At 39.5% G+C, this 27,578-nt stretch overlaps 1 protein-coding gene and 1 long non-coding RNA gene across 9 annotated transcripts in view; one reads left to right on the forward strand and one right to left on the reverse strand.

Moving 5' to 3' along the window:
- The window catches only part of LRP12 (LDL receptor related protein 12), a 98,635-nt gene extending 83,479 nt beyond the window's left edge, over window positions 1–15,156 (reverse strand). For 3 of the 4 annotated variants that reach the window (XM_003938602.4, XM_003938601.4, XM_010349283.3), the window contains exon 1: window positions 14,684–15,156. In XM_003938602.4, coding sequence (XP_003938651.2) covers window positions 14,684–14,762 — 79 coding nt within the window. In that variant the 5' untranslated portion in view covers window positions 14,763–15,156. The remainder of the gene's footprint in view (window positions 1–14,683) is intronic. The other variant, XM_074387037.1, reaches the window with a different exon arrangement.
- A 63-nt stretch (window positions 15,157–15,219) lies between these two features.
- Window positions 15,220–27,578, forward strand: part of LOC141581474 (uncharacterized) — a 323,356-nt gene continuing 310,997 nt past the window's right edge. For 4 of the 5 annotated variants that reach the window (XR_012514129.1, XR_012514131.1, XR_012514127.1 and 1 more), the window contains exons 1-3: window positions 15,220–15,392; window positions 19,449–19,544; window positions 24,039–24,115. This is a non-coding gene — a long non-coding RNA (uncharacterized LOC141581474). Of the gene's footprint in view, window positions 15,393–19,448; window positions 19,545–24,038; window positions 24,116–27,339; window positions 27,371–27,578 lie in introns of all 5 variants that reach the window. The other variant, XR_012514128.1, reaches the window with a different exon arrangement.

Below are 27,578 nucleotides of genomic sequence, written 5' to 3' on the forward strand. Positions count from 1 at the left end.
CAAAAGTTTGGAAACTGCTGCAAAACAGAATTACCTTATGCTAATATACCATAATTTATTCACCTATTCTATTGCTGATGGAGATAGGGGTTGTTTCTAGTCTGGGACTGTAACACATAAGGACGCTATGAATATTCTTGTACATGTCTTTTGGCAGACATTATGTGCCTGTTGGGTTCATATCTAACGGCAGAATTCCTGGGCCACAGGACATGTTTACATACAGCTTTAATAGACACTATTTTCCAATGTGGAAATATGGTTAGTTGAATTGAGATGGGCTCTAAGTATAAAATTTTACACTGGATTTCGAAGACTGAGCATAAAAAACATAACGCAGGGTTTCTCATTAATAATTACTTTTTACTGATTACATGTTGAAATGATAGTATTTTAGATATATTCATTTTAGAATATTAACATTAGGCTGGGCGCAGTGGCTCAAGCCTGTAATCCCAGCACTTTGGGAGGCCAAGGCGGGTGGATCACGAGATCAAGAGATTGAGACCATCCTGGTCAACATGGTGAAACCCTGTCTCTACTAAAAATACAAAAAAATTAGCTGGGCATGGTGGCACGTGCCTGTAATCCCAGCTACTCGGAAGGCTGAGGCAGGAGAATTGCCTGAACCTAGGAGGTGGAGCCGAGATTGCACCATTGCACTCCAGCCTGGGAGTGCAAACAAGAGCAAAACTCCGTCTCAAAAAAAAAAAAAAAAAAAAAAGAATATTAACATTAATTTCACCTGTTACTTTTTTTTAAATGTGGTTAATAGAACATTCAAAACTACATATATAATTTACACTTGAGGCTGACATTATTTATATGAGATGCTTCTAAGAAGGACACTTAGTTTTGAGGAACTAGGAAGACTCCCCAAAGGAGGTAGCAGTGGGAGGAAAGTTCAAGGACAGCAGGAGTTAGCCTAGCGAATAAAGTGGTGGAGGAAGAAATAAGGCAGGAAGAAGGAACAGTGTATATAAAGGCTGGGAATTGGCCAGGCGTGGTGGCTCACACCTGTAATCCTAGCACTTTGGGAGGCCAAAGCAGGTGGGTCACCTGAAGTTGGGAGTTCAAGACCAGCCTAACCAACATGGAGAAACCTCGTCTCTATTAAAAAGTACAAAATCAGCCAGGGATGGTGGCACATGCCTGTAATCCCAGTTACTTGGGAGGCTGAGGCAGGAGAATTGCTTGAACACAGGAGGCAGAGGTCGCAGTGAGCCGAGATCGCACCATTGCACTCCAGTCTGGGCAACAAGAGTGAAACACTGTCTCAAAAAAAAGAAAAAAATTAAAGTAAATAAATAAAGGCTGGAAGTCACAAGTATTGCAGGAACATAGTGTGGGAGAGGGAGAAGGGCAGGTGTGAAGGGGAGTGACCAAGATGAGGCAGAAAGGTAAAAAATAGCCAGATCCCCTGCTCTTAGTGATCATTCCTGCTTGCAGAGCACAGAGAAGGAATCCAGATCTGCCGGTGCCCTGCCCACAAGCCAACAGTACCTCCAGTGTGACTAGCGCACAGTCACCAGCAGGGAGCCCCTGACACCCTGCCTAGCTGTGTTGCCTCCACCATTGTAGTGAACACCCACAGGGAGGCAGGCACCCTGGCTCCACTAGCACACTGCTGTAACTGCTGCAAGTTGGTCCCCCCAATCCAGCGCAATGGATTTCTAACCTTGAAGAGCCTGAGAACAAAGTTAGGGCCCAATTCAAGCCCCCCAGAGTTAAAGCATGCAGTCCAGGAGTTGGAAGCTGTGCACTGGCCCCCTAAAATCTTCTGGAAATGAAGCCAGTCAGCTGAATCCATCTTACATCACCAACACTCAAAAGTTATGAAATACGATAAAAGGGGGAAAAAATCCAAAGATCAGCAACCTCAAAGATTGAGGGTAGATAGGTCCACAAGATGAGTAAGAATCAATACAAGAACCCTGAAAACTCAAAAAGCCAGAATGCCTTTTTCCCTCCAAATGACTGCATCACCCCTCCAGCAAGGGTTCTGAACTGAGCTAAGATGACTGAATGACAGAAATAGAAACCAGAATATGAATAGTAACAAAGATCAACTGGACTATAGGAGTATGTTGAAACCCAACCCAAAGAGGCTAAAAATCATGACAAAACAATTCAGGAGCTGACAGACAAAACAGTCACTACAGAAAAGAATGTAACCGACTGAAAGAGCTGAAAAACATACTTTAAGAATTTCATAATGAAATTGCATTAATAGTAGAACAGACCAAGCAGAGGAAAGACTCTCAGAGCTTGAAGACTGGCTTTCTTCTTCCTTTTTTTTTTTTTTTTTTTTTTTTAAAGAAAGGGTTTCACCATGTTGGTCAGGCTGGTCTTGAACTCCCGACCTCAGGTGATCTGCCTGCCTTGGCCTCCAAAGTGCTTGGATTACAGGCGTGAGCCACTACACCCGGCCGAGACTGGCTTTCTGAAATAAAACAGTCAGAAAAGAATGAAGAGGAACAAACAAAACCTCTGAGAAATAAGGGATTACATAAAACGATCAAATCTACAACTCATTGGTGTATCTGAAAGAGATGGGGAAAATAGAACCAACCTGGAAAACATATTTCAGGATATCATCCATGAGAACTTCCCCAACATAGCTGGAGAGGCCAACATTCAAATTCAGAAAATGCAGAGAACCCAAGTAATACATTTCACAAGATCATCCCCAAGACACATAATCATCAGACTCTCTAAGGTCAAAATGAAAGAAAAAGTGTTAAAGGTAGCTAGAGAGAAAAGGCAGGTCACCTACAAAGGGAAGCACATCAGATTAACAACACACCTCTCAGTAGGAATTCTATAAGCCTGAAGAGATTGGGGGCCAGTATTAAAAATTCCTAAAGAAATTCCAACCAAGAATTTCCTATCTTGCCAAAGTTTCATAAGCAAAAGAGAAAAAAGATCCTTTTCAAACAAGCAAATGCTGAAGGAATTCATTACCACCGGACCTGCTGTTTAAGAGCTCCTGAATGAAGCACGAAACATGGGAAGCAAAGACCATTAGCAGTCACTACAAAAACACACTGGAGTACACAGACCAATGACACTATAAAGCAGGTGTCCCCAAACTTTTTACACGGGGGGCCAATTCACTGTCCCTCAGACCGTAGGAGGGCCGCCACATACTGTGCTTCTCTCACTGACCACCAATGAAAGAGGTGCCCCTTCCTGAAGTGCAGCCGGGGGGCCGGATAAATGGCTGACCTCATGGGGCCGCATGCGGCCTGCAGGCCGTAGTTTGGGGACGCCTGCTATAAAGCAACAGCATAACCAAGTCTGCAAAATAACCAGAAAACATTATGATGGAAGGATCAAATCCATACATAACAATACTAAGCTTGAATGGAAATGGGATAAACTCCCAAAGTAAAGGATACAGAATGGCAAGCTGGATAAGGACGCAAGACCCATTGGTATGCTATCTTCAAAAGACTCATCTCATATCCAATGACACCCATAGGTGTAAAATAAAGAGACAGAGAAAAGTCTACCAAGAAAATGAAAAAGAGAAAAAAGCAGAAAAAAACTAGGGTTGCAATCCTAGTTTCAGACAAACCAACATTAAACCAAGTCAGATCAAAAAAGACAAAGAAGAACATTACATAAAGGTAAAGGGTTCATTTCAACAAGATTTATTTTAAATATATAGGCACTCAACACAGGAGCACCCAGATTCATAAAACAAGTTTTTAGAGACCTTCAAAAAGACTTAGACTCCCACATAATAATAGAGAGAGACTTTAACACCTCACTGACAGTATCAGATTGAGACAGAAAATTAACATAGATATTTAAGACCTGAATTCAGACGAAATCAAATAGACCTGACAGATATCTACAGAACGCTCCACCTCAAAACAACAGAATATATATTATTCTCATTGCCAGATGGCATGTACTTTAAAGTTGATTACATAATCAGAGGCAAAACACTCCTCAGCAAATATAAAAGAATTGAAATCATAAAAAACAATCTCTTGAACCAGAGCACAATCAAATTAGGAATCAAGACTAAGAAACTCACTCAAAACCATACAGTTACATGAAAATGGAATAATCTGCTCCTGAATGACTTTTAAGTAAATAATAAAATTCAGGAAGAAATCAAGAAGTTCTTGGAAACCAGTGAGAACAAAGATATAACATACCAGAATCTCTGAGATACAGCTAAGGCAGTATTAAAAGGGAAATTTATAGCACTAAACATCCACATCAGAAAGTTAGACAGTTCTCAAATGAACAACTTAACATCATAACTAAAAGAACTAGAGAACCAAGAGCAAACAAATCCCAAAGCTAGTAAAGACAAGAAATAACCAAAATCAGAGATGAACTGAAGGAGACTGAGATGCAAAAATCATTCAAAAGATCAACAAATCCAGGAGCTGGTTTTCTGAAAAAAATAATAAAATAGACCACTAGCTACACTAACGAAGAAGAAAAGAGAGAAAATTCAAATAAGCACAATCAGAAACAACAAAGGGGATACCACCACTGACCCCACAGAAATACAATCATCGGAGAATACTAAAAACACCTGTATGCACATAAACTAGAAAATAGAGAATAAATGGATAAATTACTAGACACATATACCCCCCAAGACTAAACCAGGAAAAAAACCGAATCCCTGAATAGGCCAATAACAAGCTCTGAAATTAAGTCAGTAATAAATAGTCTACAAACCAAAAAAAGTCCAGATGGATTCACAGCTGAATTCTATCAGATGTACAAAGAAGGGTTGGTACTGTTCCTGCTGTAACTGTACAAAAATTGAGAAGAAGCTCCCTTCTAACTCATTCTATGAGGCCAGCATCATCAAACAACAACAAAAACAAAAAATAAAAAAACTTATTGGCAACAAAAGAAAACTTCAGGCCAATATTCTTGATGAACACTGATGCAAAAACCCTCAACGAAATACTGGCAAACTGAATCCAAAAGCACATCAAAAAGCTTATCCACCGTGATCAAGTAGGCTTTATCATCCCTGGGATGTATTGATTCAACAAATGCCAATCAATAAATGTGATTCACCACATAAAGAGAGCTAAAGACAAAAACTACATGATTGTCTCGACAGATGCAGAAGGGGCTTTTGATAAAAGTCAACACCCCTTCATGTTAAAAATTCTCAGTAAACTAGGTATTAAGAAATATACCTGAAAATAGTTAAGAGCCATCTATGACAAAACCACAACCAACATCATAATGAATGGGGAAAAGCTGGAAGCATTCCCCTTGAAAACCGACATAAGACAAGGATGCCTTCTCACCACTGCTATTCAACATAGCATTGGAAGTCCCAATTAGGGCAATCAAGCAAACGAAAGAAACACAGGGCATTCAAATAAGAAGACAGGATATCAAATTATCCCTGTTTGTAGATGATATGATCCTATATCTAGAAAACCCCATAGTCTCAGCCCAAAAGCTTAAGCTGATAAGCAACTTCAGCAAAGTCACAGGATACAAAATCAATGTGCAAATATCACTAACATTCCTATACACCAACAAGAGTCAAGCTGAAAGCCAAATCAAGAATGCAATTCCATTCACAATTGCCACAAAAAGAATAAAATACCCAGAAATATAGCCAACCAGGGAGATGAAAGATCTCTAGAAGGAGAATTACAAAACCATGCTTCCAAAAAATCAGAGAGGACACAAATAGAAAAACATTCCATGTTCACGGATAGAAAGAATCAATATTGTTAAAACGGCCATACTGCCCAAAGCAATTTACAGATTCAATGCTATTCCTATTAAACTACCACTGACATTCTTCACAGAACTAGAAGAAACTATTCTAAAATTCACATGGAACCAAAAAAGAGCCCAAATAGCCAAGATAATCCTAAGTGAACAGAACAAAACTGGAGGCATCAGGCTACCCAACTTCAAACTATATTACAGGTCTACAGTAACCAAAACTGCATGGTAGTAATATAAAAACAGACACACAGACCAAAGGAACACAATTGAGAACCTAGAAATAAGGTGGCACACCTACAACTATCTGATCTTCAACAAACTTGACAAAAACAAGCCATGGGAAAAGGATTCCCTATTCAATAAATGGTGCTGGGGTAACTGGCTAGCCACATGCAGAGAACTGGAACTGGACCCCTTCATTACACCACAGGCAAAAATTAACCCAAGATGGATTGAAGACTTAAATGTAAAACCCAAAACTACAAAAATCCTGGAAGACAAGCTAGGCAATACCATTCTAGACACAGAAAGGGGCAAGGATCTCAGGACAAAGATGCCAAAAGCTATTGCAACAAATGCAAAAACTGACAAATGAAATCTAATTAAACTGAAGAGCTTCTCTCCAGCAAAAGAAACTGTCAACCGAGTGAACGGGCAACTTACAGAAGGGAGAAAATTTTTGCAAACTATGCATTTGACAATTATGTATAATTTGCAAACTGTCTAGCATCTATAAAGAACTAATCTAACATCCAGCATCTATAAAGGACTTAAATTTACAAGGAAAAAAAAACAAAACAATAAAAAGTGGGTAAAGGACATGAATGCTTTTAAAAAAAAGACAATACATACAGCCAACAATCATATGAAAGACGGCGCAACATCACCAATCATTAGAAAAATGCAAATCAAGATCACAATGAGATACCATCTCACACCAGTCAGAATAGCTAATTATTAAAAAGTCAAAACAAAACAAAACAAAAAAAACAAAAAAAAACAACAACAAAAAACAGATGCTGACGATGCTGTGGTGAAAAAGGAAGGCTTGTACACTGTTGGCAGAAGTGTAAATTAGTTCAACCATTGTGGAAGACAACACGGCGATTCCTCAAAGACCTAAAATCAGATATAGCATTGACCTAGCAAACCCATTAGTGGGAATATACGCAAAGGAATATAAATTGCTCTCTTATAAAGACACACACACATACATGTTATGTGTATTGTAGCACTAGTCACAATAGCAAAGAAATGGAATCAACCTAAATGGCCATCAATGACAGTCTGGATAAAGAAAACGTGGTGCCTATATACCATGGAATACTATGTAGCCATAAAAAAGAACAAGATCATGTCCTTTACAGGAACATGGATGGAGCTGGAGGCCATTATCCTTAGCAAACAAATGCAGGAACAGAAAACCAAATACTGCATGTTCTCACTTGTTAAGTGGGAGCTAAATGATGAGAGGGGAATGATGGAGGGAGGGGAACAATACACGCTGGGGCCTATCAGAAGGTGGAGGATGAGATGAAGGAGAGGATCAGAAAAAATAACTACTGGTTACTAGGCTGAATACCTAGGTGATGAAATAATCTATACGACAAACCCCTATGACACAAGTTTCCTAATATAACAAACCTGCACATGTACCTCTGAACTTAAAAAAAGAAACTACCCAGATCATGAAAGCTCTAGTGAGTTAAATTTATATTTTAAAAATAGGGAACTACTGTTGGGTTTTAAGCAAGAAAGTTACATGATCAGATGTGTACTCACTCTGGCTAATGCTAGGTGTGGTATGACTGAATCAGGACAAGACTAGAGCCAAGACTAGTTGGGGGCTGTTACAGTAATATAGACCAAAAAAAAAAAAAAAAAGGAGAGGGGCCTCTACGCAAAGAGCACAGCAGTGGAGACACATGAACCTTAGGCAAAACTACTATTCTCAAAGCTTCAGTTTCTTCTAATAATACCTACCTCAAACAGTAATTTTGAGGATTAACTGTGGCATTTTTTAAATAAGTATTCTGTATTCTCTTAGCAAAACTTTTACAGGCAATAATTTCAAGAAACAAGTCTACTTCGAAATATATCATATACAAAGATTATTCTTACGTTTTCTCCAATATACGTAAAAGATGCCTTAACTATTAAGTCAGATTATGAAAGGTTTACTCTCTTCCTTACATTTGAAAAGGCAAATTCCAACTACTAAATATCCTATTGTGCTCCATTTAATCCTAATATTAAAAGATCAGTATCATTTTAATTTCTCTAAAAACCGAAATGTAAGTGAATTAAAGGTAGATATCAAGTTAGTCTCATTCAATGACAAAATGTGAGCAAAAAACAATTTCACATCTTCACCAAACATACCAGCAGGTCAATGAGTTGTTATATATTTAAGAGGAAAATTTAAAAAATATTCTGTCAGTTTTATTTACTTTGAAGTTTTGGGACCTACTAAAATTATTTTTTCTGTAAAAAAGCTATACAATTGCCCCCACCCAAAAGATAAAAGCTTGATTTTTCCAAATCTCTTCTGAAATACACTAGGCTTTCTTGACTCTTATAGACAATCTGACTTCTAGAGCAATCTTTATTGATAACTTAGTAGAAAGCATTTAACTTGGGCAAAAAAGTAATGGAAATCCAGCTTTTGCCCCACCCTTTGATTCTTGCCTAAAATACACTTAAAACACTATAAAAAGTTATGTTCTATACTTATTTCATTGACAAAATGACTGTCCTCAGAACTGAGTTCTTCACAGAGCCCTTCTTAAAGTTCCTCCCCTTGTAATTTAAGCCCATCTCTTCCTGTCATCTGTTTTATAACTATTCACAATATGTCTTCTTGCATAGTGTTAGTAGTCTTCTCTAGTCTACATTAAATAACAGAAATCTAACTTGCTAAAGGGTCCAAACTGTTCTATTGAATTGAGGGAGCAAAAATCACCCTCAACTTCTCATTCTTACACTTCACGGATGATCTCATGTCATATTACTTTGAGAAAATAAGAACAATCAGGTGTAATGTCCACCTTCCCACCCCAAAACCTACAGACCTAAATACACTTGCATCAATATTCTTCTTTCCCTCTTAGTGCAAGAGAGGAAAAATCCCCTTTTCTCTATCAAAAGGGCCATTCACACTCCTTTATCTCCACTACTACTCCCTTGGTCCAAGCTCCTGTTATCTCTCACCTGGATTACAGCCAAAATCTCTTAACTGATCATCCCATCTCTATGGTTTCTCACTTCACAACAATACTCAACACAGTAACAAAAGTGACTGCTTCAAAACATAAATCACATTATGTCACTTAAACCCCTTAAATAGTTGTACTTAAAATAAAACCCAAATACTTTATCACGGATTCTAAAGCCCAGAGTTTCTAAGTATCACTCTCATCTTATCCTTTTGCTCTCCCTTATAACCATTATGTTCCAGTTATAGTGATTTTATTAATTTATCTGTACATACCAGCTCTTTTTTGATCCTGGGGCTTTCATGCATTGTTCCCATGTGCAAAGCTCTCTTATCCAACCATAGCATAGTTAGCTATCCTCTAGGTCTCATGAATGTCCCTTCATCAAAAAGTCTTCCCCTAATTACTCTGTGCCTGTTACTATTATCTCTGCTGTGTTTGTTTCTGTGAAAGCACTTATTACAATTTATTCATTAGACTATAAGCTCCATGAGAGCAGAAATCATGTGCATCAGGTTGTATCTAATACAATGCCAGACATAAGCAAGGGCTCAATAAATATTTGCTAAATGAACTGAGTGAAGAGACAGCCAGGGTTAGGCTGCAATCCTGACTCTACTACTTCATAGTGGTTTGACTTCAGTTAAGCTGCAATATCTCCAAGCTTCGATTTTTTCTTCTATAAAACAAAAGAAAGAGTACGTATCTGATAGGACTGTCAATAAGACCTACTAAAGACAAACTGGCCATAAATAAAGACTAATCAAAAATTTTTCAGTATAAGTATTAAGTACTTGTAACTAAATAAATGCTATTAAACAAGATTTAATAAATGTTAGTTTCCTTCCTTCCCTTCTGTAACTTAGGGAGAATTCCCTAAGCTAATACAATATTAAAACTATATATTTATATATACTTAAAAAGAAGAGACTCTGATGACATGTATTTGAATAGATACATAGATAATTTGTATTTGCAGGATCTAATCCTAAATTTTAGAAAATGGCAATAAATAATGTATATCTATTATTTAACTCTCTTAAAAAGGGGGGAGGAGTGATGATAAGGAGAACAGAAGAAAAACAGAAAAGAAAGGTAACCTTAGAAATCAGAGATCATCAACTTCAATTCCTAAATTTAGAACAACCTTCCTTTACTTATAAAAACTTGCAGCAAGAACAGGATTAATATCTATTCTAAACTTTTGAAATAAAAATATTCTCTATTTACCTAAATCTATATAATTCTCACTTATATTTCACGTATATTTTCACTTATCTTTCACCCCTTAAATTCTAGTATCACTGGTAAAATGTAAAAACAAAAACAGAAACAAAAAACTAACATATCAGAAACACAAAAGGCCCTCTTGTTCCCTTAATATTTTAATAAGCTTTAAATTTTCTAACTACAAAAGTAAATCTTAATGTTTTAACTGCTGCTCACTTTTCAGGCTAACATCCCTTTTATGTTCTTCAAAAGAAATTTTACTTTCTAGGAACCTTATAAATCATTTACCACACATCCTTCAAATCTCCTCCATACTCTATGTGGAATACAGCTAACAGTGCCTGTTTAATACTTTCTGCCTGATAACCACCTAGAATTTGTGGAATGTGCTGCCTACCTTGATATTCTCCCAAGGATATGGATATAATTTAGATTCTGAACTCAAAGAAGGGTTTATGTTAAGCAATTAGTTCAATTTTATTCAACATATTTTATGTAATCAAGCTTGACTTTTTAAGAAGTAATTGGTATCTGGTTTAGATTTTTCCCTCATGTTCGAGTTACTTCTATAACCTTTCTAAAATTGGAATTTCTTGTCTACCCTTAAACTAGTTATTAAGTGCTACTGAATGTTCCATAAAATTCATGGGAAAAGCTTCATCCATTAGATATATGCAAGAGTAAAAAGAACATTGTATGCTACCACATCTAAATAGCATTGTGCACTGTAAGACTTGACTAATAAGCTGAAAATCAGTTTAAGAATGAATTTTATCACAAGTCAATCAGTATATGCCAGGAACAGTTCTTATTGCTACCAAATGCCCTGGCAGCAAGCAACCAAAAACAACCATTTGCAACTCTTGAAGGTTATTGTAAAATGATATACAAACACAACAACGAACATTCTAAATTACTCTTTTTTTTTTTTTTGAGACAGAGTTTTCCTCTTGATGCCCAGGCTGGAGTGCAATGGCGTAATCTCAGCTCACTGCAACCTCCGCCTCCCAGGTTCAAGCAATTCTCCTGCCTCAGCTTCCCAAGTAGCTAGGATTACAGGTATGCGCCACCACGCTCAGCTAATTTTCACATTTTTAGTAGAGACAGGGTTTCACCATGTTGGCCAGGCTGGTCTCAAACTCCTGACCTCAGGTGATTCCCCCGCCTCGGCCTCCCCAAGTGCTGGGATTACAGGCGTGAGCCACTACATCCGGTTTCTAGACTACATTTTAAGGCTTCATCTTGGGTAGTGCTTTTCAAACTAGGGACTGCAATTCATTATCCAAAATTAATTTAATGAGTCCAGACCAGTAAACGATGAAGGGAAAGGTGAGAAAGAGGAGGAATAAATAGAAAACATCTTAGTGCACAGGTAATGAGGTTACGTACGTATTTCATTAACTTTTTTCTCTATGTACACAACATAGTACCCTGAGCAATGTGTATTTTAAAGGTGGGTTTGAGTAAAAGTTAGGAAACACTAATCTGGGAGACAAACAGAAGTAGAAAGGATAAAGCAATGTAACCATCAGAGTTACCAAATTACGGTTTAGGAGGTGAGCAAGACTGACAGCTTCTATTGACTAGGAGACAGAGGTTTTGGAAACTCCCATAGATTTGTAAAAGCCAGACATCCCTATGTGAAAAATGACAAAGCACTTTCTTTTCTTATAGTAAGTCTAGGACAATGAGCAGCAAAGCTTCTGGTTGCCACCACTGATGTTTTTATTCCTTCAACTTCCCAAGGTGGAAAGGTCAACCTTTACTCTCTCCTCCTAACTCTTAGGCACATTTAATGCAGTTAAGACGCAGTAGCCCCTTGAAAGATAATTACTGGTCCTTGAACAACTACTTCTAAAAAACATTAACTGTATTCTAGATTACAATTTAGAGTTTCAGGTTAACACTGGCATTCAGAAAAGTTAGTTTGGAAGTATAACAGTCACATCAGAGCCCACTAAACTATCTGGAGAGTAGTACCAAAATAAAATTTTTTTAAGTATATGAAATGTTTCAAAAATCCGAAGCATACCTTAGCGTCATCTTGTTTTGAAAAGTCACTCTGAAGAACTAACATTGGAATTCTCTAAATCTTGGCCTATCAATCCGCTTTTCTTTGTTAACAATGATTCTGAATATTCAGTGTCATTAATACAGCTAATTATTTTTGAAGTCATTTAAAACACACACACTTTTTACTGTATAGGGGACAGTTTCATAAATTACAGCTATTATCCATTCTAAGGGTCAAGGCGATGGCTATTTCTCAGGCTGCATCCACTACCCATTACAACTACTATATATTCTAAGTTACCCAAATCCCACTATTATTACAGAACCACATCCCCCCATACTATTGTTATAGCCCTTTTTCACTATTATAAACCCACATATGGTTAGAGACAGAAGAGGACAAAAAACATGCAGCTATAAAGAGGATTTCCCAGTTGCAAGGTGAAGGGTTCCCTTTAATCTCTTCTGATACAGTTTAATGGTCTGCCTGGTTCACTACCTCCTTTTTTCTTATGCTTTGAAACTTGCTGTGGCTTGAGACATCAACCTTTGGCATAATCACCTGCTGGTTTTATAATCTGAGCACACACTGTTGGAAAAAAGAGTTTCAGTCTTTGCTTACTAACAATTCTTCATGCTTACTAACAAATCTTAACTGAACACAAATTCCAAAAAGATGAAATTTTGATAAGCGCCTACCAGAAAGTCACTTTGTGTACAAGTACTGAAGAATGCACCAAGACAAATTAAGGAGTTCACAGCCTCTTATCCCTAGAAGCAAAAGCCTTGTAGTTCAAACACCGATGACACAGGTTTTAATGAAAGAAGAGACCATTTATTTATCTATTCTGATCAAACATCACAGAAATTCAATTCTTATTGTAGGAGAGGACAAAGCTGGACAATCACTCTAAATTAAAGATACCTCTCAATTTCTTCTCTCTCCTGGGCCATTACATCAAACCTAGAGCAGAACTATACCCACCTTCAGGCCAGAAGAAACAACATAATAGCTTATTGATCTCTGGTGTAGACCCAAACCCACAAGTCATCAGGCAAGCAGGGATCACTACCAGTTGATGAGGCTAACAATCAAAAGTAATGCACTGGGTTTTTGGTCCCACACAAGCACACCTTTGGAAATTGCCCCATCAAAAATGGACCAAACCACTCTCTTCACCAAAACATAAAAATAATACTAACCAGGTATGGGAGCAATACATCCTGAATTGTACCAAAAAGACCACTATTTCTTGGCTGTTGGTAAATGCCTAATTATGCTCATTAATTCTTCATTTAATGTCACTTGCCGGTTTTAAAAGCCACCATCACATTCAATTCCGTAAATAAACGCGTTCAAGAGAGATAATATTTGCCGACAAATTGCCGGTTGACCAAACCTCACCACCACCACCATTATACTAGTTAAATCAGTGTTTGTGGCAAATGATTTAGACTTTTTATAAGTAAAATTTACCAAAGTAATGATAACTTCTAATTCTGAGGAAATCAAAGCAACACTCCAAAAAGTCAAGGTTAAAACTGAGCTCTCTGAAACACCTACTTAATGGATTTAACTGATGAACTAAGAATGGTGAAGTCAGAAGTGGAACTCAATTATCTTAAGAGATGAATGTTCTTTGCAATTAATTCCATTCAGCTCTTGCTTTGATCCCAACCAAATATAAAGCTGTGCTCACACAAAGTCTTCAGCTTTCTCTTAACCCGAAAGGAGTTACCTCTAACCCGATCCCTCGACTGGTATAAAGTCACAGTAACCACAGCGGCGGACGATGATGGATGAAATGACAATTGAACTGGGAGTCAGGGCATTTGTGTACGCCCTAAGAGGGAGAGACTGAGGTGGGGCTGGAAACTATTTTCTGGCCTTCTCCCGCGTGCTGCTCCCGGGAAACCAACAGGATCCAGCATGCTCAGATTCAGCAGAGCCCTGGCCCCGAGGTGGAGGGGTGGGGAAAAGGCAGCGGGGAGCCTTTTCAGGGAGTGGGGTAGGGCAGGGCTGGTGCGGGAGAAATCTCGCTCGTGAGAGAACTTCCTAACCCCAGAAGGGGAGTGGGGGTGGCAAGACCGTCCCGGCAGCGGCGGGGGCGACCTCCTCCGCTTTCTCACAGTCTTACATCTTTGTGTGGATTGTGCCGGGCTACTGGTCCTTGAGCAGCTGGCCGCGGGGGGCCTCGAGCCCAGGTCGGGAAGTCCACCCGCCACCCCCTGGCTCCACGGGGCCCTCCTGGCCGGGACCCCCAGCCCTTCTCCACCACCCGAGCGTCTGGAGGTGGGCGAGTGGAAGAAAGCATCTCCGTGTGGGGACAACCGTTCCGCCACCTCCACCTCCTCGCCGGTCTTTGTCCCGTCGGTAGCCAGGGTCTCTGCCGGAGTCCCCAGGGGAACCCCTGTCCTGGAGGCCTCGGGGCCCGGGTCGCCCCAGCTTTGTTTGGTGAGCTGGGTGCAGGGACGCGGACACTTACCGTACACCCCAGCGAGGAAAAGCAAGAGCAACGCAGACCTCCACCGCGGAGACTCTTTTGTGCTCCAGCAACGGGCCATAACCACGGCAGATGGAGGGAGAGAAGAGATGGAGGAGGGAGGAGGAGCTGGGGCTAGACGCCGCCGCCGCCGCCGCCGCCGCCGAGCCCCCGGCTGCTCCCTGCGCTCTCCGCGCCGGCGGGAGGGGGAGGGGAGGGGCCGCCGCCGCCGCCGCCGCCGCAGCCGCTTGCGCGCGCTCCCTTCCTCCTCCCTCCTCCCTCCGGCCCTCCCTCAACCGCACGCTCGCCCGCTCCCACCCCCGGCTGTGCGAGAACCCCGCGCGGGGCGGCTCTCCTGGGGACAAGAGCAAGGAGCTCCCGCGCCGGCGCCAGGCGAGGGGGTGGCGGACGCGGGACTCCGGCCTCACGCCGCTCGGGCTAGCTGGCGCCGCCACTCGCCAGACGGAGCGCGCGCTCATCCGTGCGATCGGCAATCCCCTGGCCCGCCTGCCTCGGTTCCCGCCCCGCGCTCGGCTGGACTTTCCAAGTCTCGGGCCGATTTCCCCGTGTCGGGAGCCAAAGGAGCAAGGCAGCGCCAATCGATGAGCGAGCGCGCCAACGCCGGCCGCTGGAGGCACGGGGGCTGGAGCGCGGGGCCCAGTGGAGGAGCTCGGTCGCAGTTCGAGGCCTGGGCGCTGGCCCAGCGAGTGGGGTGGGTACGAGTTGGGAGGTTGAAAGTGGCTCCGTGTTGGGGGAGGCGTGGATGGTCGGAAGCTGAGAACTTGAGAGTTCCTTCCTCTGTCCAGTACCCCCACGTCTCCCCTTGCGGTCGGCGCGGAGATCCGAGTGGAGGTGGGCGCAAGTTAGTGCGGCCGACCCGGCAGCTGGTCGGTCCAGGGGCAGTGTGGATTCGCACGCTCAAGGTCCCCGGGATGAGTCGGGCAGGGAGTGTGCAGAGCCCCTGCAGTCTGGCGTGGAAGCTCCTGGAGGCCGTTTGACATCTCGAGGGGTCAGGGGTGCGGTAGGGCCAGGATGCTCCGCAGGGCTGGAGCCGACTTTGGGGGTATATTAATGACAAGAGAGTTTGCCCATCACTCTCCAGTTTCCCTAAAGCTCTTCCCCGACTCCCGACAAATTCGAGTCATCCTTTGCTTAGATCCCCAGAACACTTTTCTAAATACGTCTGTAGTAACGCTGGCACCTCAGACCTTCCGTTTGTCTACGACGTCTTATTTCTATTAGTTTTACGGTTGCCCTTTGCAAGCACTCTCCATGCTATTCATTGAAGACCTACAATACACTAGGCTGTCCTATTGACATAGCTTATCCCTTTTTAATCCCAAGCATCCTTGTGAGATAAATATTACCCACGTTTCATAGGAAAAAGTCGGAGAGCTTAAATTACTCATGGCAGGTAAGTTGTCTGAAACAGTTTTTCGTATTCCAAAGTGAAGAGTGTTTCCTCTATACCACAGTAAACGCTAGCACAGTGCTTAGTGCCCAGTAAGTAAATCTTAAAATTTAAAACATACTTTCTGGGGAATACTTTTATGCTTTCCCTCTATCTCCTACCGATTTACCCCCTTTTAATTTTTTTTTTTAATCAGGAAATGGTATTCCAAAAGATACGAGAAAAAAATGTATTAATAAATATTGCAAAATTTAATAATTAACAAATCATATCATCTGGCAAAAAAAAAAAAAAAAAAAAAAGCAACCAGTACTCCAAAAATGTTTTCCATTCTATTGAAAAAAAGCAACTTCAGTGTTTTTCACTAAACAAATTGCAGTTGTCTTTCTTAGTTTTAGGATTCTAAACTCCACTTCTTGTTTCTTAAGATCTCTTTCTATAAATTGCGCTGCCGTGACAGCTGTGTTAAGAACAGGCCACAAGCAAAGCGAAGAAGTAGACTGGACTGCATCCTCCCCTGTCCACTTTTAGTGCCATTCAAGGAACTCTATCCCCAGCACGAAAACATACGGTGGCCTCATCAGTCCCTGTTACACCCCTCCCGCTCCTATACTTGCTCATCCACCCAAATATGTCTTCTCACACTTGCCAGGTTATCAAACTTTTGGGTATCTGGACCCCTGTAACACTTAAAATTTGGTGAGGACACCAAATAACTTTTATTTATGTGGGTCATATCTCCTGATATTTACCATTTAGAAATTAGAAAAAAAGTAAATCTGTTTAAAATAAAAAATGCATTACAAATTTACATAATTCTGCTTTCTAAAACAAACGCAAAAATATTAGTAAGGAGAGTGGCATTGTTTTCCACTTTTATAAATCTCCCTAATGGCTGGTTTAATAGAAGACAGCTGGATTCTCATATCTGCTTCTGCATCCAGTCTGTTGCAATGTGTTGTTTTGGTTGAAGTATATGAAGAAAATCTAGACTCACACAGATATATAAATTGACAAATGGAGGACCTCATGTACTTTCCTGAAATAGTCAGTGACACCCCCAATAACCCCCCTACCACCAGAAAAACTTTAAGAACTGTAGATGTAGGTGTGTTTTAAGGCCTTCAAAACCTAAGTATTCTGTTTTTTATTAGAAGGGATCTAATAAGTATTCAATGTTCACCAGTGAACGGTATTTAAATTTTAAGAGGGAACATTTTTGTTTATTGAAAAAAATTCTAGTTGGATATCAGGTATTGATAAGTATCAAAGCACAGAATAGGTACTCAATGTTACTTCTCTTTTTGTCACCTAATCTACCTAGCTGGCTATCTGGGCTGATAACACCAAATTGTTTATCTGTAAGAAAGCACTTTGAAATCCAGAAAACTATAGCTAGCAGTGGTTAATATTGGTAACAATTGCATTGCAGTTTTGCTTGGCCAGTGTTCTGCTCTACATGATTTAAAGCATAAATCATGCCCCTGAGACCCATATCATTCTTACTCTGAGTCCTCTGGATCCACAGATAGGCTTCAAAGAATCTCTTAAGCCTTCTGAAATTATATGAAGATTTTGTGTTCATGTACTGTTACAGAGAGAAGACATTGTTTTTTCAGCAGATGCTTAAAGGATTGTCTCAACCATTTTCTTTAAAGTTTGGGAAAAACTGAATGAGGCAACCATTTGAGCTGCTGCTTAATCCTTTTCCAAGTTGTTTTGTAGCTCCTCAAGAGTTGGGAGTGGAGTAGTACAGGGACTGCTTCTTTTTCCCCTGACATATTTTGGAAAGGGCTACAATCTTCCACTATATGGAAACATCCCCTTAAATAATCAATCCTTTTGTTTGATTTTAAACTTCTCTTTTTTCCTTGTTTGGTCATCATCACATATAATGGTCTAATTTTTACTTGTCACCAATTAAAATTTGTTTCATCTCAATGTAGATGCTGATTCATTTAGTAGCATTTGAGAATCTCATCGACACTGAGATTATACTAGGGAGCATTATCACTCCCACTCCAAAAATCATCTTTTATTGGAAAGAAAATTGATGATAGTGGGTTTTCTATTTGGCATGCTGCCAGAGAAAGTTAAATCTTTTAACTCCCCTCAAAGGAATATTGTGTTTTTAAAAGAAAAACAAACTTGAAAAAAAGCACGTAAGTAACTAAAAGAAAGATAGTTTTTTAAGATTGAAGTTAAATAAATGAGATCCCTTTACAAGTGAATTGTAATTTCCATTGGAGCTGAATAATATAGGCTAGCAAATGAGATCCATCAATCTAGGTAACTTCTGTATCAGTTCACTAGCACATTTATTGTGGTTAAATATTCTGGGCTGTGACAGCATACCCAACATTGTACCAAGTAGTCAAAAATGTAATACTGGCTCTAAATTAAATAACCCCAATTCAAATAGATTTAGTTTTACCCTCATAAACTCTACTTAATTGTAAAACCAGATCACAGAGCATGCAATAACTTACAGTGACAATAACATCTATCTCTTGTAGACATATAAAACAATTGCCCCCACAAAGAAAAAAGAAGTAAAGGGAGCATTAACTACAGATATTGGTATATATAAAGAGATACTCTGAGCTTTTTTGTTGTCCTTTAAGTGCTAAGTTTCAAAATGCACATAATTGTGTTTAAGTTCTCATGATTGATGGAGGATATGAGCTAGAAGTGTAGATAGGATGAAATCTCATTCCATATCTCCCCATGAGCACATCAGAAATAAACTTGGCAGCTGTAATGGCAATTCAATGGCTCTTTATGGGAAAATATTGCTAATTTCAAGCATATATAACTTATTTGTTTGTATTCTTCTTAAATCCAGAAAAGATTTGAGGTTCCTTCGTATATTTGGCAAATATCGTTATCCTTTGGTATATGTGGGGGATTGATTCCAGGACACCTCTCTCTTCCGTATACCAAAATCCATGTATACTTAAGTCCAGTGGATTCTATGGAACCAGCACCCACCCATGTAACAGCAGCCCTCCTGTATGTGGGTTTTGCACCATCAATATTTGATCCATGTTTGGTTGAAAACAAAATCACATAATAAGTGGAGAATGCAAGCACTTCAAACCTGTGTTATTCAAGGGTCAACTGTATAGTATACTGTAGCGGATAAAGGCTTACATGGTTTGGATTCATGACCCCACCTAAACCTCATGTTCAGTTGTAATTCCCAGTATTGGAGGAGAGGCCTGGAGGGAGATTATTGGATCATTAGGGTGAATTTTCCCCTTGCTTTTCTTGCAGTATAGTAAATGCGTTCTCATGAGATCTGGTTGTTTAAAAGTTTGTAGTATCTCCCCTTTCACTCTCTTCTTCCTGCTCCAGCCATATAGGATGTGTCTGCTTCCCCTTTGCCTTCTGCCATGATTGTTAGTTTCCTGAGGCCTCCCCTGCCATGATTCCTGTACAGCCTGTGGAACTGTAAGTCAGTTAAACCTCTTTCCTTTATAAATTACCCAATCTTATAGCAATGCAAGAATGGACTAATACAAGATATAAGCCTCAAGAGTTTAACCATGCTGGGTTTGATCTACATGTTCAACCTTAGTAAAGAACCTAACTTCTTGTACCTCATATTCCCTCCTATAAAATGGGGGAAAAAATGGGATCTTCTTTGATCATCTACATACCTTGAGATAATAATTGCTAAAATATATTGAATTCCTATGGTATGCTATACATTCAGTCCTCAGACAGTCCTTTGATTTTGATAGTATGATTATCCCCATTTTTCAAAAGAACAAACAGGCACAGAGATATTCAGTAATTTTCTCAAGATCATAGTAAATGGATAGCATTTAGACTCAGGCAGTTTGACTCTAGAGCATGCCTGAGTCAATTTTACCAAGTTGTATGTAAAGCACTTAATACACTTCCAGGCACCTAGGAGGTACTCAGTAAATAGCAGCTACTGTTATTCAGCATATAAATGACGTAAGCAAAATGATCCTATTCTCTCATATCATACAATTTAAGATAAAATCTGTATAGTTATTCTTCTGTTTCCCAGAAACAACCATACTAACTTGAATTCTGCTTAAGCTAAATAGACATAAGCCTCTTTTAGATTTATATTTTAAAGTTTTATTTCCTTGAATTTTTGAAAGTAGCAAGTGAATATAAATTAGGCGAACCAGAAGTCTGGCTTTTTGCTGCTTGTAGTAATTTTTTTCACTGACCTTGGAGTCAGTATTTATAGTTTCCTTTGAAGATCAGAGAACCCTAGGTTGCTTATTGCCTTAATCTTCAGAAAAGATCTATGACAGATTTTTTCTGATCTCAAAGAATACATCAAATCATATGAAACTGCTCAGTTATCAGGCCATGAAAACACAGGTCATTTCTACCAAAGAATAGATTACTCCAGCTTCATCATGAAAAGAATATTCTCCTTGGAAATACCCAGGCAGGTTTGCATTTTGAATACATACCAGCTGTGATGGAAAAGAATAGTCTAAGCCTTTCAATTCCCAGAGTCCACTGCCTCACTTGCACAGCACAGGACATGAAAGAAATTGTGTCAAAAGCATTTCAGTATAAAAATTTTATTCCTGTACTCAATGAAGTGAATTAAGTGAAAAAAAGTTAAGTACTTTAGAACATTATATTGGCTGGTCACCAGTGCACTTAACTCCAGCCACTACAACGTTTTTTTCTATGTAATTAGTAGCTCTGTTTAAGTACAGACACCCATCAGATGGTAACTCCAATTTATAAACACTCATATATACATAATTTCATAAAGTACTTTCAGTTTTTAAATGCATAACTTAAAGGCAATTAGTGGCAATGAACAGTTTTTAAATTGCCTAACTTAAAGGCAATTAATGGCAATGAACCTGTTATTTGGAGGTTACCTTAGCTGGCCTGTGAGTGGGGAAGAAAGGGCAAGCCCCAGAGCAGCTGTGCCACCTATGTTCCTTCTGGGATAGATTCTCAGCAGTTCTAATCTTCAGCTCTCCAGAGACCAGGATATATAGGCACCAGGCTCCTCTGGACATTTTGCCCTTTTTCATTGCCTCAGACAGACAGAAGCAGTCACCCAGACTGCCTGCCATGCACACTTACTCTTCCCCATTCCCATCCCATCTTCCTGTTCAGTGGATGATGTCTTTCAAGAAGTATGTTCTTACAGCATTGGCCACACTCATTAGAATAGTTGACCAGTTTCCCTACAGCCTCCTCCTGGTACAGTCTCCTCCTACTGGCAAGGCACATTGTGGACATTCCTTATAACTGAAAAAATAGTGTTAAGAATTGAGACATGGACCTCTCTCTGAAGATGAGAGAAGTACTCTGAATTCACTTATCCTATCTATATCTTTTTGACTGGTGCATTTGCAGATGTGGGGAGTAGAATCAGAATATTCAGATTCTCCTGTCTTCATTGAGGAAGAGAAATAAGGAATGTGAGGAGGAGAGAAAGCTCCAGATAGACAGGGACTTCTGTGTTTTGTTCACTGGAAGCACCTGAAAGAGGGCCTGTCACCAAATAGATGTTCAGTAAACATTTATTCAGTGAATGAATAAAGAATCTCAGGAATTAAATAGATTATTGGGGGAAAATGAGGAACAAAGCTATTAGGCAGGGGTAATGCATTGAAGTCGGGGAGGGGGGAGAGAGAGAGAGAGAGAGAGAGAGAGAGAGAGAGAAAGAAAGAAAGAAAGAAAAAACAGATACTTGTCTGGGCATTAGTGTCCAAGTGGCCTGCAGTGAAAACTGCTAGGTTTAGAGCCTAGGCACAAAGGGAGTGAATCTTCGATGCCTAGTCTTAGGAACAGCCAATGGATACACTGCAGGATGAAACTTACATATTTTCATGTGCTGATATTCAAGATACTGCTTGATGAGGTTTTTTCAAAACACGAATCTGGTATTGAAGCCATAGTTTTCTATTATTTATTGTCAGTGTTTAATATTTCCTCTATACTAGGTTGTATGCTTTTTATATCCTCAGCTGGCCTTATATGACCTGTGAGTTGGATACTACTTATTTTATTGACTATTAAAATAAATAGGATTTTTTTCTGTAACTCAACAGAAACCCTTAGAAAAAAAGTATTTTCAAAACATTCTTCAGAAAGCTGTGAGCTAACACTTTGCTTCAGATGTGCAAACAGATTTCAATTCTGTTGTCTATCAAGTTAAACTGTTCCTTAGAATTAGTCTAAGAGGTGATGAAATTAATGCCCAGTGTGAAGTCAGGATCAGGGAGCAGAGAAGGGAACCCAGATGGCCAGAACTTTGCAATGTGAATCCAAAATGTGTTCAATGCATTATGAATTCTGGCCATCAGTCACCAACATATGAAAATGATAAGTGTAAAGAGCACTTTCCAACTTTGAAACTCCAAAGTAAATTATCTTTATTATTCATCATTTGCTATTACCAACATTGTCTTCTGTCAGTATGTATTCGCTAAAGTTGAGAGTTCAGCAAAATAAAACCAATTCTCTAAAATTAACTAGAATGTTACCGAGATTTTATTCATAATCCACTCTATATTTTTGAATACTTGAAATATGTTCAAGATTGTAGACAATGTAGATGTTCACATTACGTGACTGAATCACCAAACTGTGGAGGTTCTACTTTGTCAGGCTAGTCCTTGCAGATACAGCAGAGCTTATAATCTAGTGGGGGAAACAGATGTATCAATGAATAAAACAAAATTCATTCAATAAGTATTTATTGAGCACCTACTATGTGCCAGTCATTGTTCCAGGTGCTGGGACTGTTCAGTCAGCAAACACGGTAACAGTAGAGATACAAACGTATAACATATATCAGAGCCATAGGGGAGAATTAGAGAAGTTTTCACAGAGGAAAAACACCTGATTTCAGAAAGGAAGAATGGGTAGAAGACTGCCAGTAAAGAAGGAGATTTGCGAGGGGTAATGGAAAAGCATTGAAGGCAGAAGGACATCAAATAGAGAGATAGGAGAGGAGAACAGGGTATGCTCTAGGAATATAAAGTAGTTTGGTATTGCTGATTCAGTAGGGGTGGGGGAAGGTGAGGAAATCAAACTATAATCAGGAATTACCTCACCAAGGATTATAAGTGACATGCAGATAAGTGTAGTTTTATTTTGTATGACGCAGTCTGTGGAGAGCCTTGAAAGAATTTTGAGCAGAGGAGTCAGGCTCCATTTTGATGGAGCCCAGGGTGGGAGGAAAAGGAAAGGTGCAGAGCAGTCAGGAGGAGGCTACAGACAGCACCCAGGAGATGAGATGAATGAGGAGTGCCCAGGAGCAGTACCATGGGGAGTAGAGAACACAGTCAATGGTTGTGTAGCAGATAGAATTTAAGACTCCCACATTTCTAGTTTGAGCAACTAGATGGAGTGAAGTGGGAAGAAGAGGGCAGGAAAAATAATGAGCGTAACTTAGAACCATCACATTCAGGTAAGGAAATTCAGTAGGCAGTTGGGTATACTGTGTATTTCAGAGGAGAAAAATGGGCTGAAGGCAGAAAATGACTGGCATTGGTAAGATTGCTTCTGGAGAGGATGAAGTTTCCCTTAGAGAATATGGAAAACATCAGTATTGCAGAGGGCAGAGGTGGTACAGGAAAAGGAATAAGAGGAGAGAGAGAAGGTATGGCCAGTGGGTGGAAAGATATGAAGAAAAGTCTGGTATCACAGACACCAAGCAAAGACAAGTTTACTAAAAGAGGAAAGGTAAAGTGTGTCTGTGCCAAAGAGAACTCAATTAATAAAAGGTTAAGATGTGAAGAAGAACTAATAAAATTGTCTACAAGAAAGTCTAGTGTTCTTATTGGAGGCCTCTACAGAAATCTCTTTGGCCTTTGATACAGATTAGAGCTGAATTCTTGGTGATCTTTATTTTTTTCTTGTCTGATTTCATTAAGAATTTTGTTCTTTTTTTTTTTTTTTTTTTTTTTTTCCCCTCAGCCTGTTAGGTTACAGCATTATCCATTTTGAAGTTAAGGATTTCTAAATTCGGCATGGACCCTGGACACAACATTGAAGTATGTAAAGTTTGTCTTCATCACTCAATGGTTCCTTTTTTATTTCCCCTCCGTTCTCCCCAGCCTTGCTTACATTCTTTTCCTTCAACTTCAGGCTCCCAATATATTGAAGCTTTCTCACCCTTTCCCTCCATCAGAAATGATTCCTGGCAAAGGACATAAAACAAACAAACAAAAACTTCATGAACAAATCCACCTTGAAGCTACATATGGCTACTCTTCTAGAGTATTTATAATTTAACAGGTCATTAATGGAAGTGTCAGGGTGTAATTTCAGTGGGTTGGGGAGAGATTCATGCTCAGGGATGTTTCCCCAATTCCCCTTTAAAGTGACCCCTTACTGCACAGCAATCCTTCCCTGAGATAGAAGACAAGTCAGTGCAAGAATGCCTAATTATTTCTCCTAGAGCCATACTAAACCTTTAGAAGACTTAAAGGTCACAAACATTTATTATATCAGTAATGTTCTTTTTGGAAATTATATTTTTGGCTGATAGTATTTCAGTGTACGCAGTTGCTAACATAATAGCCAAAGAACATGTATCCTTTATCTTGTTTAATGCCAATTACTCTGTCACTATTTTGCTTGGCACTATTGGAATAACTTCAAACGTGGTATGGGACGGACAAGTTCAGCTCTACAGAGGCCAAATATATCTGTGTCTACTAAATCAGCTGTTCCCTATTACCTTTTTAAAACAGTATTAATAACTGACTTCTGTACAATGAAGTAGTTTGGTCATGCTTCTAATTTAATTCAGTTGTTTAGAAAGGGAAAACAATCTCGTTAATCATTTTTAAGATTCATTTTATGTGTGCAGTAAGTATAGACACCATGTTTCCTAAAACAGCCTCTGCTGAAGTGCTCCGATCGGAAAAAAATAATAGCTCAGCAAGTGAAAAATTTTATTGTCACGAACTTCACTTTTAAAAATAAAGGTAAATGACAAGGATTTGCCTATTTTGATGTGCAGTGTAAAATTATATTAACTTTTGTTCAGTGTATCCTTTAAAATGTGTTATGGTTTCATGGATATGTTTGTATCACATGTAAATTATTTATGCTCTTAATCCTTTATTTACATTTAAGCCTTGGGGAACAAGATTTCTAACAAATGCACTGTGTAAAAATATTCTTTTGCCAAAAGAGAGGAGGAAGTGTACAAACTCAAATATATCCCAACCATCAAAGCCCCATTATCAGAGGCATGTGTGGACCAGCGAGCTCATCCTGGCCAAATTGCTCAGTCTCATGCTCCTTACCGGCAGGAAGCAGTGGATTAGCAATGCTTTCCGTTTAAATTAAATTTGTGTTGTGTAAGAAATGCAAAGGAAAATCTTTAGTACGTCCCTTAATAGTCTCACTAGAATAGATTGGGTGAACTGATAATGACTATGATATTTAAGGAAAAGTACTCTCTAAGAAATAGAAGCATTACTCCAAACGAATGATGAGAAATTTATTATCAGAAAAGAGAGCTAGGCACAGAAATGTAGGAATAGAAATAATCTACTCAGGAGCTGGTGTGATTGTATTTTCTCTGAGGTGTTGTCAAGGACCATTAAGCAGAAGAGGCATTTATAGAATCCTAAGACTGTCAGAACTGAAAGGGTCATCTTTAGTCCAATCTTCTAATTTTACAGGTGAGAAAACCCAGGCCCATTTTTAAAAGGGTAATAATGCCCTGTGAATTCTGTTGAGGGACAGGCATTATTGGGGAAATGGGGACTTAGAAGTAGACCTTGGGTAGAGGTGGGGGAGGAAAGACAGACTGGTTTTCAGAAAGGAAGCCCAAACTCCCAGAAAGAGCATGGCACAAAGCCGGGCATAGTGGCTCATGCCTGCAATCCTAGTACTTTGAGATGCCAAGGAAGGCGAATTGCCTAAGCCCAGGAGTTCAAGACCAGCCTGGACTATGTGGCCGAACTCCGTCTCTACTAAAAATACCAAATGTTAGCCAGGCATGGTGGCAGGTTCCTGTAGTCCCAGCTACTTGGGAGACTGATTCAGGAGAATCACTTAGACCCAAGAGGCAGAGGTTGGGTGACAGAGCAATACTCTGTCTCAAAAAAAAAAAAAAAAAAAAAAAAAAAAAAGGAAAGAGCATGGCATATGAAGGGCTGAGAAGGCAGGAGTATTCCAACAAATGGATAGCACATAGCTGTTACTAGGAGGCAGTCTGTTAGCACATGTACATCTAGGTAAGTATGAACCCTGAGCAGATAGCTGGGACCTTAGCTATTCATCTTCAATCCAGAGGCAGATGCCCTGCCCCTGGAAAGAAGGGAAGTCTACCAAGAGCAAGATGAGGCTTCAATTCCAGAAAGACCGGGATGCCAGTTAGGTTAAAAATAGATAATCAGCATCATTAGACTGGATGTTCAAGGTGAGTATTACAGCCTTAGAACAAGAGATATTTCTAATACTGGGGCACAGGGTCAGAGCTCATAGAAACAAAGTAGAAAAGTGGTGTGTTCCAAGATGCTAGGGTAGAAGCCCCTACGTTCTTCTTAAGAGAAGGATTTTTCTAAGAAACTCTAGGATGTGGAAATTCAGTGGTTCCAGCTGTGAGAATAGGGTTTCAAATCCCATGAAAACACATTTAGACACTTAGAACATCCCAGACTCGGTTTAAAGCAATTTTTGTGCATTATCAGGTTACTTTTCACATTTAATAGATGTCTTAGTCAATTCGATTTGCTATAAAAAGACTGTAGACTAAGTAGATAGTAAACAATGTATTTCTCATAGTTCTGAAGCCTGTGAAGCCCAAGATTAAGATGCTGGCAGATTCAGTATCTGGTGAGGGATTGCTTCTTTGTTCACAGACAGCAGTCTTTTTGCTGTAACTTCACATGGTGGGAGAAAGTGAAGGAGGTCTCTGGGGTCTCTTTTATAAGGACAGTAATCCCATCTATGAGGGCTCTTCTCTCAAGATCTAATTACCTCCCACAGGCCCTACCTCCGAATACCATCACATGGGCATTGGGATTTAACATATTAATCATGGGTGGGGAGAAGATACAAACATTCAGTCTAACTCAATAGATGAACCTAATCTAGGGATTTTACTGTACCAATTCTCAAATATAGCTTGTATTAGCAACATAGGAATAAAGAAGTAGAAGAAAACTTGTTCTTTAATTCCTCATTAATAATATTTGTTCTCATGCATGAATTTAATAACAGAACTTTCAATAGTGCCTCTTGCTTTTATTTCCAGCAAAAAGAGAAAAGCGAAGAACAATGAAAATGTAATTAGAATACTATACAAGATTTCAGATAAGTGGAATAATTTGTGTTCTTTGAAAATTAATGTTACTCAGTTCCGCATTTGCTTAGACCCTACCCTGTGAAGGAGCTTTGGACTAAAGGTTAACATGGTGTGATAGTTAATGTTATATGTGGTACTCAGTTGTTTGGTTAGAGACTAGTTTAGATGTTACTGTAATGTAATGTCCA

Source organism: Saimiri boliviensis, chromosome 15, assembly GCF_048565385.1.
Source record: "Saimiri boliviensis isolate mSaiBol1 chromosome 15, mSaiBol1.pri, whole genome shotgun sequence".
Lineage (NCBI taxonomy): Eukaryota > Metazoa > Chordata > Mammalia > Primates > Cebidae > Saimiri > Saimiri boliviensis.